The 16,033-nt window shown below is 41.4% G+C and overlaps 1 protein-coding gene across 1 annotated transcript in view; it reads right to left on the reverse strand.

Moving 5' to 3' along the window:
- Nucleotides 1–5,836: 5,836 nt before the first annotated feature.
- The window catches only part of LOC105565394 (transcription factor AP-2-epsilon-like), a 92,778-nt gene continuing 82,581 nt past the window's right edge, over nucleotides 5,837–16,033 (reverse strand). Inside the window, exons 5-6 of the mRNA XM_012018550.1 lie at nucleotides 14,102–14,300; nucleotides 5,837–6,323 (exon numbers count right to left, since the gene is read on the reverse strand). Of these exons, the coding sequence (XP_011873940.1) occupies nucleotides 6,173–6,323; nucleotides 14,102–14,300 (350 nt within the window). The 3' untranslated portion in view covers nucleotides 5,837–6,172. The remainder of the gene's footprint in view (nucleotides 6,324–14,101; nucleotides 14,301–16,033) is intronic.

Genomic DNA, 16,033 nt, shown 5'->3' on the forward strand with positions numbered 1-16,033 from the left:
ATTTATATAATGTAACGACGAGCAGTAAGCGACTTCCTTTACTTCCTGCCCGTTCGAATTGCGAAGAATAACAGAGCGAATTACAGCGCGAACGCCGAGGTTCGTACAAATTTCTCTCTTTTCCCGAAAATGGAACAGATTACACGAAACCGATAGATAATTAAAAGCGCGGTGTGTAAACGAGATGTAACCGCGACAAAGTACCACGGTTTATACTCATATTTTATACGAGTTAGTCTCGTGAAATATGTATACGTCGATAAAGAGCCGTCGCCTCAACATGCAATTCGTTTCTCGTTACAAGTTGTAGAAACTTAGTAATTAATCAAGGAACGTTACTTGTTACTGATAAAGGTGTACAAATCAATAAGCGTTTTATCCCTATATTCGTCGCGATCGAGTCTTGGAAACCGAGAACGCAAAAGTAATAACACGCACGGAGCGACTCTCACGCACTGCTTGCCGGCTCGACGTTCGGCAAGCGAGTGAGTACGCAGCGACCTTCAGTGTACACGATGGCATGCAAACATTGTACGTCACCGCGCCGAGAGAAAAACAACGAACGTTGAGAATTCGTTGCCTTTTTTTGTTCCGTAACTGTTACTACGTTTTGTGTATCATTCTGCGGACTTATTGGTATTGATTAAATAAACGATTAATTCTGTTTAATCGAGAAAATGTATCGCAGAGCACATAAGAGAAAAATAAAAAAACTTTTCACATGTAAATCGAATCCAAGCAATTCATTGAGCCTACTTAGAAGTTAATCGAATCAGTCGGTATTTAGATCCGATAATCTTAGAGGCTCTTAATTCGTGTATTCACGTAAATATACATATACACACAGTTGGTCTCGCGCGTGTTGTTTCGCTGCGTTTATATAATACTTGGCGCGAGACACTACCACGAATCTTGATTACGAGATATATCACTTTTTTGTACGTGTTTTGACAATTTTCTCACTTTACTCTGCACGCAGATATATGTATAATTAGACTAAAGCAAAAACCGCGGAGCACGTGTATAATCATCCACAATCATCTTCTTGCTAACAGATTCTAAAAGGAATTGTAATAATAATTTACAATTAGAGAATTGACGTAAGCAGAACGAGAAATAAGGAAATATCTTGAATCCATTAACCTGATTTATTGGTTCACTATATGTATATCGGGCAGAGTTCTGTTTTTTTTGTCTAAAGCCCGTATTAGACTACGGATTAAGATTAAGATTAGATTGAATTTTGACCAATCAAAGTAAAGTTTACTATAATCTCGAGTTTAGTGAATTTTAAGAAATATTCGACGCCAGTACATGACTAACAATAATTAAGCTTTCAATCGACCATAACTGACAACGTGTTTTTAATACAGAAAATTTATTGCGCAAAATATTAGAGTGTAGGGAGGGCCAGGTTTAAACCCTGGCTGAGATAATATTTTTCGCAATAAATTATCTGTGTTAAAAACTCGTTACCAGTTATGGCCGATTGAAAGCTTAATTATTGTTAGTGAATTTTACTCTAATTCGTCCAATTTCAATCTAATCTCAATCTCAATCCGTCTGGTACCGGCTTCAAGCAAATTAACATTTTGGGCGATTGAAATATTAAACGCGAAAGAACGTGATCCTTATAACGAGTGAGACTAATTGTAAAGACGATAAAATATAAGAACTGCAACACTCTGTCGCGTGGCCATGTGACTGAATTAAATTAAGAATCTGTCTTTTTTTCAACTCAATTTACGTTGCAAATTTTTGATGTAAATTGTAAAAAGTGATATAACGAAAAGATGACTGTTTCTTCTCGTATAAATTTTATAACGTGAATTGTTATCATGTATGTATCGAAATCAACGATCCTTAATTTATCTGTTTTCTTTTTGGTTATAACATTCTTTTCTTGTCAGAAGCGATAGAATTCCAAATTACAGCTTCTATAAATGATCTGTAAAGATTGCTGTATTGTTCACAGAACATTGCATTGGTCTTACGTGTAAACCTAAAACACGAGAGTCTCGAGTTTCTATACCGCGCGCTAGATCGCGCAAAAAGAATATCGCGGTCGCTGTCGTTAGTTCATCACCATCGTTGAGAAGTCTCCCCTGTCATTAAAGCGCGATAGAGGCCCAAGTACCAATTAAGAAACGGGATCGCCGCAAAGCTGTCGCAAATCCATATGTTTACGGATACATTATACGTGATTTTCGATCGCTTAATAACAGCGATCGTCCTAATCTCTTCGGCAGGCTCGCATACGGAATGATCCGTATGCAAATGGTAATTATACGCGTATTTGAGGTTCTTCCCCGGCGCGGTCAACTGAATTATTAACCGGAAAGAGGAGATTAACGATCCACGTCGATGGACGCGATAAATTAGATATTTTCTATTTCACTTTTTATTCCTTTTCGAGCTCGTATAAGCGGAAATTCAGGGAATGGTCATCCAGCTTCGCTTTACCGAGGCTGTTATTAATTTCCAATCCGCTGGATACACGCGCTGCGATCATAACATCATTAAAACGTGTATCGATAATGTTCCGTTTGTTCGACAGCTAATGGCAAGTATAAATCGACAAGTTTACGCGCACTTTACCGTGACAATGCGACGGTTACGACAGCTACACGGCTGCCGGCACGGCGGAAACAACAAAACAATACGATTTATTATCTTGAACCTACACACACTCACGTCGCAAAATGTTAATCGACTTACATCGTGTTTCACGTTTATTGGGGCTTCAGATACGTCATACCTTTATTCAAACATTCAAATTTCGGGTAAAATATCAAGCACCAAGTATGTATGTTTCTCCCAAAACGACTGAATGTTTGCGACATATTGAAAGATTTTAAGAAGGTGATTAAAAATAGCCTGAAGATCGCTCGAGAAACTAGAATTAATATCCGTCATATAGTTATAATAAAACAGGTATGTGAATTCGGTGTAAGAAAGTAGTAGAGGAAAGTTTCCTGTTATGAAATAGGCTTCTAATGTGAGACAGCAGGTTTTCAATGTTCAAATTCTTTTATGGAATAGCTGCAAGTTGATTGGCCACACATTTCTCGAGACTAGACTTGGGCCAAGTTCTAGCAATGGACACTGGCCTTAATAAACGGAAATGGAGATGTCGCGTGTTCCCGTGAGCTAATAGCTCTCTTTAAAATATTGGCGTGCTTTTGGATGGAAAAATTCTTAAAAATTCCGAACGCGTTTTGTTCGTTGCATCCTAGCAAGGATCTCCCTGGGTTCTCCAGTCGGTGGAGGAGCGTTACGGCGCGCGTGGCCGTCGTCTCGCGCCTCGCCTCGGAAAGAAAAGCACGGCCGATGTTTTATGGAAGCCACGCCGCCCATAAATTATAATCAACGTCCGTGCCAACACTCTAACAAACTTCCAGGCGCGTCATTAGGGTGCTGCTGGCGGAGGCGCGGGACGGCGATTGTACGCGCGCGTACGCATTTGTTGCACGCTCGTTATTAAGCGCTCTCTCGCGCAGATGGGGATATCCCGCAGGAGCCTCTCCTTCTCCCTCCTCCTCTCTTTCTCTCTCTGATTAGCCGCGCGCATGTCCTGTATCCGGTGCAAAAAGCTTGCACTCGTTGTTATTGTCATAACAACGCGGAAGAAACGACGGCGACGTCTCTAAAGCGAGTTTGCGCGGTTCGCCCTTAATGATTATCCGGGAGAATCATTTAGAGATGAAAGCGCAGCGAATCAGATGGGACAGAAATGAAGATGGAACCGCTTCTCTAGCTTCGCGTTCTCAGAATTAACACTAGAGAACAGTCAAAATAATTATTGATTTTAAAAAATACTTCAATTTATGACGGCGCGTTTTCTCCAAGTTTCCACGGCCTTTTGCAATATTTAATTCACAACAGTTAGATTAATCGGTTTACTTTGTCCCTTCGTTTCTTTCTCAAATATGTATGTGCTTAAGGCATACTGAAACAGCAGAAATTAATCATCGGTCTAAAGTCAATCATCCTAATCGAAAGCGGAGTAATTATAAATTAAATTACATCAAATAGGATTTGTTCTTTAATAAAATAAATCTAAACAAATTCATACCGTAACAGACAAAAATCTCTCTCGAATTAAACGTTCGCGTTAAAGGTGAGTTACAGATAATGGACTCTTAACGTTTATTTTCTTGTAGTACTTTGCAGGTTGCTCTACCTCGCGAAGCTTTGGCACCGTTGCCGCGTGTCTAAACAAAAATCCATTCAGCCGCTTAAATGACTCATTCAGGATGATCATCAAGCGTAGACCGTGTAAATTCGCCTTGATGCGCGCGCTATTCCGAAGAGATGATTTCATCACTATGCCCTACGAGACAAGTGGGCGTCGCAAGGAATGTAATTCTTCGGAGTCACGGCGGAGGAGAGAGGTAAAGGCAAAGAGCGCGAACGCGGAGAGGTAACCTTCTGCAAATTACGGCGGCAGTAAATCGGAAAGCGTTACATTTACCGCTCGCGATAAATCGCTGGGGAAACGCATGATTACGCACGGTTACAATCGTTAATGCGTCGTCCGCCCGTCATCGATTTTGCTTTTAGTGAAGAAAATTCACACGAGCATTTGTTTTATCAAGTGAGAATTTTTTTATTTCGCAAGTAGATAATTAATAAGTGGACAATTTTCCACCCAACTGGCCTGAATTTATTATTAGAAATTGCAACTCGTAATCGGTCGAGAAGTGTCCATTTATATGAACCAATTGAGATTTAAAAGTGTTCGATTAAAATCTGTATCTTTTTATTAAAGCGCTTTCACTGACAATGAGCCGTTCTACGGAGATACTAAAAGACGAATGTAGACAATCTCCTAATAAATTAAAAAATAACTACTACAAATTAATTCGACAGTACAAAATATCTCGATTTAGATCGAAATTTAGTTGAGTGTAGAGAAAATTTAATATTAAACTAATTAGTTATAGAATTAAATTGAGAAAACGATGTTAATTTAATATTAAGAAACATTTTGTTGAAAATAAAATAACGTTCTTCTATTAGACTTTTGCTATTAAACTTCTCTACTACGAAAAAAAAATCTGAAATTCATTAAAGGATGAATTTACAATACTTCTGTGTATTTTTTTGTGAAATATATAGCAAACTAACTAACCAAATTATGATGTTCTGCCATATGAACGCTTCTAACATTCTTTTTGCGAAAATATTACCAATATCAACTTATCGTTGCGGATATTAATCCATGGTGGAATGTGAAAATTGCGTATAAATATTGCGACTGTATTACGGAATTGGGATACCTTGGAAGGGAGCTTTCCGTTTGGTTATACGTTTTTGCCGTTCGTACCGGATACGATCAATGTTGCTAATGAGGAAAACGATTACCGGTGAAGAAAAAGGACGCATCCACCATTACCGCGTAGGAAAGAGGTTTTACGTTCGCGTTATTTCACAGAGATGATTTCATCGGCGCGCTTTATGGGACGAGCGTACGCTGTACCCGCTTCAACATGTAATGGAGTTTACGAGGATGTTGTGTAGTTCACAAGCAACCTTAATACTGCTTCGCCTGACAAACGCAATGTCTGTTAACTTACAATATATAGGTAATAGGAAGTAATTTGCATCGGTCACTATTTTAAACATGTATGTACAAGCAGTCCTGGAAATGTGTGGAAATGTGCGCTTTCCCTTAAACGTAGCGATTCGTGTTTAACGGTTCAAACACGATTTTTCTGCGACGAAAAATCTCGTTGGACAGCGTCCTGTTCATAACTTATCTATTCAATCATTCCTCGAATCATTATATCGTTAACAGTTAAGATCAAGCTGAAGGTATAATAAATGAAGAGTCAGATTTATCTCAGCCTCTTTTCAAGACTAAAATTCTAATTCCGTGATTTCAAGCGGAAGGGCCTTCGACTCGATCGCGTATCAGTGAAAGCGGCCGTTTGTACATAAAATTCGTATGTAAAGTAACGTTGAGAACTTGAAAATCAGGAATAGAAACGATCATGTATAATGTATGTGTATTCCCGCGATCATATCTACTTAGCGAAGTCATAAATCAGCAATATATTAATATTTAATTATTTTAAGACCATTAAGCCTGTAATATACATTATGCTTCAGATTTATCGGAGCCTAACGTCACATGTTTCCTTTATGAATCCCTCAATTAGCTTGTAGATTAGGACTTTTGGAATAAGTAAAAGCACTTACCTTCCACTAAAGATGTTAAGAGCGTGACATTGGCGGCCTTCCTTCTACCGGCTGGCAGATTCAAACCAATTTTTTCCAGTTTTTCCCTAAGCAGACGCCCGCCGTTTTTGGATTTCGCCCTGCAAAACGCAAAACATATTTTTGCATTAAACGATATCATTTAAATAGCGCGACATCGTTTTATCAACGAAAATGCATGGGCATTGTTACAAATTGCAAGTGTCATTGTCTAAATAATCCGACTCCCATGTTGCTTGTACAACTTTTCAAAGTATTTTTGCAGCTAACCTTTGTATTTTCTCATTTCTTACAAGAGTCATTACACATTTGCGTCTGGTACAATTAACATTTGATACGAATCGCTAACCTCGGTCGAGTTAATGTTCTCATGTAACGACATCGTTACCCAAATCGACTCGATTACGTCAGAGAGACGATTATTAATTTGATTTATATGCGTGAATTTTACATACGCCGCAAAATTCAATGGTTCATCGTCATATTTATCGATCAATTATTTCTCTACCGTTCGCCAAATACAATGTAATACCCGTTCGGACGCACGCAAACGCCCACGTTTCGACCCGACGCGTGAGAATTTCGAAACAGAACTCCTCCATTAATCATTTCGCCGTGATCTCTAAAAAGATGAAATCGCGGTGTGTGAGAGAGAGAAAGAGAGAGAGAGAGAAAGAGAGAGACAGTAACGAGAGGGAAATACGGTTGGATTAGCATAATCCGCGGTCTGCGTGTGTCATCGGCGATTGAGCAAGCTCGACGCGCGCTCGAGGATGCGCTCGTACCGTTTATGCACGTGCGTTTTGCGGAATAGAATCGAAAGAAAGGAGCACTGTGTTCTTCGCACAGAGCGAGCTATTCAAGCTGAAGCGTGAGCACATCACAGGCGAATAGAACTTTTATCAATACTTTTATGGCCTCCTCCGACACGTAGTATCTGGGTTAATCATTAGGCGACGTAACGCCCCGCGTGTGAGCGTAAAGATAAAGCGTTTATGTTTCACGATTGATTAAAATTAACACTTCTTCGCTGCAATCGCGATGTTGTTGTTTCAAAGAGCATTTGACGGTAATGTAACATTAAGACTGAAATCATAATTTAAACGCTAGTTACAGATGCAAAGTACTTGGCAAACTACGTTAAATAGAAATAGCTTCATTAGCTGAAATGGCTCTTTATTAAAGGATATAAGGACAGTGTGTACGTCCTTTCAATGTTGAACAACACGAGTAATTTGACTAATATCGCATCGAATAAATGCAAGTTTTGAAATCAGCTTCATGAAGAACGAATGACCTTTATTAGTTAAATATATGCTTCTGTACAAAAAAAGTCTAACCGGCCTCTTTTATTTCGCACTGAATTGTGTGGCAGATGTGCGTCCCACGTGTTCTTTCGGACGAAGTCTATCGAGACATCATCAAGTATTGCGTTTTAATCCTTTTACAAGAGCGGACAGCGACTTCGTGTCGTTAAGCCATCGGCGAAGTAAGAAGCCGCGAAGTAAATTTTTTCGTGGGACACCAACGGGAACGCGATAGTAGCAGGGACTTCTTTCTTAACACACCCTGTCCATCCATCATCCTGGCCTGTTATAACGGTAACGCGTATCGCCTACCTTTGTTCGGTTCGGCTACCCGGTCCGCCCGGTAATCTTTCGTCTCGCTCGGCAATTAATATATTTTACCGCTATAGGTTTTTAATATCGGCTCCTCCGAGTTTATGCTCCAAGGGCATTTCGCTCGTTTTATTTTCTCTGAATCGCGCTCTAACGTGTTATTCGGCGATATTTGTTTTTAAATCGAAACCAAAGAGAGAAAGAGAGAGAGAGCGGTTAATTATCCTGCATTAATTACGTCTACGGCTAAGAACGTTTTTATAAAATATTTTCTTTAATAATTTTGAGGAATTTAATTATCTGAAATTATGCTATTAACAATTATTCGAACAAACTTTGCGTATAATAATTTCTTCTCTCGATTTATAGTTGAGTTTTCAACATGCGCTCTCCGTTATCACTCGTCGCAATTTATATAAAGCGATCCACGATCGAACCTTATATATCAATGTAGATTTTTTAACTGGTTCCAAGCGGTGCAATAATCATCATCGATTACATATCGAGCAGTCGCAGGTTGATTCCGCATGTTCCGACGCACGGCGGAAGAATTTCGACGAATGTAATTGACCGCGGTCGTGCGACCGGATCGGATTCTCGATACTTAACGATCGCTCTCGCCGTCGTTCGACGGTACGTGACGAGAACGATGCTGCGACTCATTACCGGGGACTTGTCCCGAGAAGAATCCTCGTCCCACTCAGACGCAACGCTCTCCTCTACGTAAGGATTTCCGCGAGACTCGCAACCCTCGGCGATTCCACCGATAGGAAGACGCTGAATGGCGGACCCCCTTGTTCCCTCTGATTGCTCGAGACGTCCTCGAACGTCTGGCATCGTTAATCGTCAACGGGCGCCACGCGACGTCAGAAAACCAAAGGACTTTATGATCAAGGCTCATTCAAATATACTTTGTCGTTCGTTTCGCGAGAACGAGGCGAAATTATGATTAGCGATAAAATATATCTCCGAGTGGAATGTGGCAGATAATTGAAATATTCAAGGTTTCCAATGCTTCTTTGCTGATTTTATCCTTCCGTATATTACGAAGATTAAAAAAAAAGAAATATATTGGAAAAATATACGGACACCTGTATCTTCTATAAGATATATTTATAATATTTCACTTTGTTGATAGTATCGTACGTTATTAACTTTCTAGAACTCTCGTTAGAAGATTCAACGTAGTTTAAAAATCATATGCCTCTCAAAGACTTGGAATAACGAGTAATAAAATTTTATATTGCTATTAATATTAATAGCAAAATATGAATAATATGAGTTGTATAGTTAGATTTTCCTTCCACACTTTTTACCTTCATAAAAATAAAATAATGAAACTCTACTTAAAAATTTACTCAATAATTAATAAACGGCTGGAGTTGATAATCACACTAAAATAATATCTGACAATTAGCAGAACATCCACACGATTAAAAAAAAAACTATTTTGAATTTTGTTTGTTCGACGTCTTGTGGTTGCTCAAGGAAGTGATATCGCAATGTTATAGCTCGTGCGAATAAATTAAATCGATCGCCCGACGCTATATTTCTATGATTAACAGATTTAATGAGAATCGCACCCAGAGAATAATACGCGATAGATTCTCTACGCCGCCATTTTTTTGTCGCAAAAGTAAAATCGAACTATCGAAGCAGCGTGACTACAGCTTACGTAATAATATCGATGCACGTATAATGTATTCTACACTGACAGAAAAAAAATGGTTGCAGTTGCCACAATCTCACTATGATTTATAGTCGTTTTAGGAGCAACCACATTTTTCTAATTCTTTCAACTACGTAAGTTATGGTTGACCTAACAATGCGTTATAGTTGGCATTACTGTGTCTATATGGTTGCTATTACTAATATTATAGTAATAATTACTATAAAAATGTTATTTCTGACTATACTTATTTTACTATGCAATTAAAGTTTCAAATACTACATATTTTACATATTTTTCTATCAGTGTAATATGAATACATTGCGGTAGGAAAACGGACAGATAAATTCTAGATCGGCAGAACTTCTGTCCTACAGCGTCAGGCTTGTTCTCAAGCTCGACTGACCTTGCGCGCGATTTTCGGACTCCCAGGCAGATGGTGGCCAATCGTGGAAGCCTGTCCGACAGCAATTTACGCGGAGCAGGTGAGAGTTTTGCTAATCTCAGGTAAACTTCAGATTGGACAAAACGCCAATGGGCTGTTTCGCGTCGATGCTCGAAAGTCGCATCTCTCAGAACATATTAAATACGAAGAAATTGTACGCATCCACAGCGAATAACATTTGTGCATTTGTTTTTACTATAACAGCTCATAAATGATACATTTGTAAACTGATTGAATCCTCTCCGTGAGTCTCCGTGTGTTTTGATATCATCGATTCGAACATGATATTATTTCGGTACGCTTCTCGCTTGCCGCTTGTTTGTAAGTCGTATTTATTCAGCTTTGCTTTGTATTAATCTATCCTGCCTCGTAACAAAGAAGCCAATTGACTGCTATTGTCAGCTCGCTTATCCGAATCTCTCGCTCGCCAGTCCACGACGTTCCTCGTGGACGCCAATTGGTACCAGGACGCCTGGTACCTGATTTAATACGTGGAGAACGAGTCCGGTGCCGCGTCCGTACAATGAGAACAAAAATAAATAGAACGCGCACACGTGCGTGTGAGAAAGCGTGCGTTGCGAAACGCATACGCTCAGGGCGATCGAAAATCGGTCGGTGTGAAAACAAAACGGGAGGCGCGGACACAGACACACGTGCGTGCGTCGCAACAACGGATACGGCGCAATCGATCTTCGAGAGACGATCTCTCGCGGCGTATCGCGAGCGACGATTCTGGGCCCTCGTGGACGCGAATCGCCGCGAACGAGACCGAGAACCGAGGCGGGAAAGACAAAACGAGGGGCACTGGGAGGAGAGAAAGAGAAGAGAATCTATGGTGGCGAGTCTCGGACGAGCGCGCGTATAATTATCGGTCAGATCGCTATGCGAACGGATGAATTATAACGTCGCGGCCGGTGCGAGATGCCGCGCGCTCGCCTCGAGGCGTGCGAGCGAGCGAGCGCGAGCGAGCGCGCTCGATCGCACGTCGAGGAATTGACACTCGCGGCCGCGCATGTTATTAATGTCTCATTTGCATCGGCGGTATAGATCGGTCCGCTTTATTAGCGGCCCGCGCCGCGGCAAGAATGATTTGCCGCGCTCCGTCACTTCGGCCACGAAACAGTTCGCGCGATACGCGAAAAACGCGCGCGTTGGGATTCTTCCATCGCGGAAAGTGCGTACTTTTCTTCAGACTTCAGTATTTTGTGACGAATAATGTAGAATTAGCAATGACTCAACGAAGCTTCATATAATTTTTTTTTTCAGTATTCACAACTGTCTAATAAGAATTCTTCAACGTCGCCAGCGATAATTAACAACGTTTTCTTGACCACGCATTTGTAATAATACAGAAAATTATTGCGGAAAGTCTCTGATCTATTTCTCGAGTGAGATTTTCCTCAGAGAAAATGTTTCGGCACAAAAACCTGAATCTAAATGAACTTTCCTACACATTAAAAAAAGTGCTGCAACCATTCTGCCCAGCACTGTACATATACGCCGCTGGATTTGGACCAAAGACACGGCGGAATACCACGTGATCGGGACCGAAAAGATCCAAGGGCCGACAGATAGTGAACGTACTAGTTATACTATAATCTGACTCTATGAATACCGGCCTTAAATTACTAAAATTCCGCGGCACATCAAACAATATTTTTATTTGGCAATCTAAGGGAAAAGAGGTCAGTGCTTCTGGCTAAACAGCTATCGCATGTTATAAAAATTCTCCCGACACACTGGTTGAAAACCGCAAGTCTAATCGAATATATTCAACGTCTAGACCATCGGGATGCGTTATATACATTTATTTCATTAATTTAATTGGCTACCTCCACCTGCGCCAGGTCCTCCATGGCGTTTACGTTTCTAATTGATTTACACCTTAAAAAGGGCCGAGTTAAAATTCAGTTGTTTATTTCATTAAATCGAGACTTTTTCCGCGAGCTTAGTTGCAATGTGAATTCGTCCCTTGCGCGTTCTCCCGGGAGAGATCAGCCAGGCAATGGAGCGAGGCGCACGCGATTTCGCGATGTCTCAACGGTAATTTCGTAACGTCCGCTGCGAGAGATGGGGTCCAGCGCGAAAAGTCGTGCGGAGTGCGTGGCAGTGTGCGTCTGGCCGCTCGCACGGCGATTTATCCACGCCTTTGGTGATAAAGCATTGCGCAATGAGCGGTGCTCTAGCCGGATAAAACGACGAATCAGATAAAGGCGGGGTGCTCTCCCGCGAGGAGCGTCTATAAATCAGGTGGCTGTCCGTGCCCCGGTTGGGACGGCCGGATGAGCTGAGCGCGCGGGTTTATTAATTAGTCCCGCGGATAAAGCCGTGTAACAACGTCTCGCGTCTCGCGATTTTTCACGCGCGCGCGCATTGTCCCGATCGCGCGCCGCGTCCAGTTATAATACCGATTATACCTCGAAACGGCGGCCGGAAATGTCGGCGGTAATGCGCAACGCGCTGTGCGTTTCGTATTTCATTTCTTACCGCGCGGCCGCAACAACCGCGGCGAGCCGTAACAGAGCGCGCGATACATATATCCGGGACCGCGCGGATTGTTACGTCTTCAATGAGCTTCCTCCGTAAGGAAGCTCGGGGATCAAGGAGAAGCCCGGGAGCTGCCACGGCTGGGTTTTAGGTGATCCTCGAATGCGATACGCCCTGGACATTAGAAAACGTGGCAGTTATACTCTTATCTTCTTTACATATTCTCGCATATGTGCGTGTAAACCCCAAATCGGATCTCTTATAAATCGCGTCGCGGTTTTAACGGAAGACTTGTAGGTTTGTTAAAAAAAAGTTGAAGCGCGGGTAGGTAGGAAAATAGATAGGATTATCATATACAGCGGAATACGGGTAGGTAATTGAAAGGATAGGTAATATTATCTATAATAATTAATTATAATAATTAAAAAGATAGGTAAAATTATTACTGCAATGTATTACCGTTAATATAATTTTATTTGCCAGTATCTTTAATAAAATACTCTTAATAAAATATACCTTTAAGAGAAAAATCTTTGCAAGCTAATATATTATATTTTAAATAAAATGTATTAAATTACACTAAAATAATTATATATAAAAATGTAAAACCACGATTTTATTGCAAAACAAAGAGAACCGCCGATAAAAATTCGGCGGGGGTTGTGGAGGGCTTCTACAAATCTGTTTTTATCGGATAAACATTTAATTCAAGTCTAAAAGAGAGGCATCAGTTGATTTGTAACCACACTGAGAAAAATTTTCATCGGATAAACCAATTAAATAGTATGTCCGATGGTTAATTTTTCCGATTACGTTTTCCGATTAAATTATGGATATATCCGATGAAATTTATCCGATGAAATGCAATTACCGATGAAATTTGATTGAAAAACCGATCAAATTTTTCATCGGATATACAATTTAATCGGACATATCCGTTTGTTATCATGTAATTGGATTATCCGATTATATTTAATCGGACATTTTTCTCAGTGCAGAAAGATGCCAAGTTATAATAAGATATATGGACAACCAAGTTTATCGAGAACAATCTACTACAAACGTTGTCGATTCTCGTTCGGACTACGGTACAGCGATGGACAGAATAGTTGCGGCACGTTTTTGAAAAATGAGTTTAGGAACTCGACTAGAAATAGATCGGAAACGCTCAAAATGGTTTCGGGATGGCCATCGGTTAAAATATTCCTCGGGGGAAGAAGATTTGGAAACGTAACTCACAAACTAAGCGCATGTTCCTAAACTTATTAAAAAAACGTGTCGCAACTATCCTGTCCATCACTGTGTCGGCCACTTATGTCGATTTTCAAAGCCGCGCTGATTCTTACGGCAATAACATTTAATCTTCCGCCAAATTATTCTAACGGTTTGCTCGCGAGTTACCGAGAGCCCGAGGCGAGGGTTCGAGGCGTACGCGATTAAAAGCGGATGAATGAGCCGTCTTACCTTCTTTCTCCGGCTACCTTTGCCGGGAGGACTCAGCCGGGGAGAAAAAGCGGAAAGGGACGAGAGAATTATTCGCGCCTGCGAATCTCGACGGGTCGCGACGAGGATACATGACAGGAATACGCGATCGACGCGTATTTATTTCCGCGCGCGGGATTTATTTGTGCGAAATCGCTTTTAAATCGGGACTCTTACCTTCGTAAGACACCGCCGAGGAGGCTCGCGTTCAAACACTCCGGTGGCGACAGTCGTCTTTGTACCTCCGCTACCGTAACTTTGTACTTGCTGGTGCTGCTTAGTAACGATAATCGTCCTGGGACCGAACAGAATACGTCCGACGGTTGCGCGTTTCCGGACAACATGGTCTTCTCGCTCCTGTCCGAAGGTTTCATATCTGCAAAATGAAACAACGTAATCGTTAGAGCGGCCTTAAAACTCTACCAAGAATACCAAAGTCTGCTTGGCATATATATCGTATTTTATAACAAATTTGGTTGCTTGTTTAATGTCCATTTTTATATTTAAGAATCATCTTAAATACTTCTTGGCCAGTAAAATGATCTATAAGGCCCGGTCTACAATGAGTTGTTAGTCGTTAGTCAGAAGTCGGAACTATATGTCGGTCCTTTTTCTTCCACCCAGAAAGGAAAAGGATCAACACATAGTTGCGATTTCTGACTAACGACTAACGACTCATTGTAGACCGGGCCTAAAGCATCCGTACTTTAATTAAATTGGCAAAAGTAGAAATTTCCGACACTATCAGTTTTAAAGTAGGATTTTGTACTTGCAGTTCGACCTCTTTTACTCTCTTAGGTCCTATTGTATAATAGAATTAAAGGTTCAACATAGGGCCAAAATTTCGACTCGGGCAATGCGTTAAAACCTTGAAACATTGCTAAAATAGTAGATAGTGTGTATAAGATACCTGACTCTACCAAGATTGGGCTCAAAGAATTATCTAGGCACACGAATGACCCGTTAATAAAATCTCAAAACGTCAGTGAAATAGCAGATGATATGTATGGGATACTTAATGGATGTCATTGCTTCTAGTAAAAAAAAAAGATAAAATGTCGACAAGCTACTTTTCGTGTAGCACTTAATTATCTTATTCAGTAGGTGGTTTGGCGTATGCTAATCGATTATACATCGCGTTCGTATGGATCGCGAGGTCGCTAAGATACCCCGGCAAACGAGTGGCCACCTTGGCATCACTCACAGCTGCTACACATCGATAGATTTTCAGCTCGCGCACACGATCGGCGCGCGACCGTTACGATCTCCTCCCGTTGCGTCATCGATAAGCAATCGGTGTAATGGCGCGGCTTAATATAGCTCTAATGAGTCGTGGAAAGGTTTACAGGAGTTATCGGGCCGGTCCAACCTTTCCATCTAACGAGCGTCCAAACGAGTTTTATTAATGAAGGTTCGTTACACTCCGGGAATGAGAAATGAATTCCGCCGATCGGTCCCGTCGCGTATCGCGATCTCGCGGAGATTTCTCACGATTCACCCCGATCCCCGCCGTTTTCATTCACGTCGGCAGAACGGTAATAATCAGTTTTCGTCCAGCGGGACGAAGGAATGTAATAATCCAGTTAAGACCGTCGTATAGTCCATTCCCGTAGGTCAAAGTGAGAGATTCGCGACTCGGTGGAGCAAGAAATACCGGAACCAAAGATCCCGATCCGAAATTATGTTATACAGCGTCCCCCCCCTCTCTCTCTCTCTATCTTTCTTTCTGTATGTGTATATACGTGTATTTGCGTGCGTAACCGTGATCGGGGCAATATCTTCGGCGAATATTTTAAATTCGCCCGTACCGTTCCTGTTTTAGTTCCTATGCATCGGATAGCCCCGCATTATTGCATCGTTGCCCTGGAATGCTTAATATCGTGCCTTGGGGCCCGGACAAAGCGCGTTATTACATGGCAAAGAGATGGTCAACTTATAACTCGGCGGGGCTCTTCATCTTCGCCAGCGCACGGGGGATGTACCCTTGCGTCGAAAGTTTGCGTCCCGAGAGAGAGAGAGAGAGAGAGAGAGAGAGAGAGAGAGAGAGAGAGAGAGAGAGAGTGAGAGAGTGAGAGAGTGAGAGAGTGAGAGTGAGAGTGAGAGTGAGAG

This window comes from Vollenhovia emeryi, unplaced genomic scaffold (assembly GCF_000949405.1).
Source record: "Vollenhovia emeryi isolate VEMERY1.0 unplaced genomic scaffold, V.emery_V1.0 DF939152.1, whole genome shotgun sequence".
Classification (NCBI taxonomy): Eukaryota; Metazoa; Arthropoda; class Insecta; order Hymenoptera; family Formicidae; genus Vollenhovia; species Vollenhovia emeryi.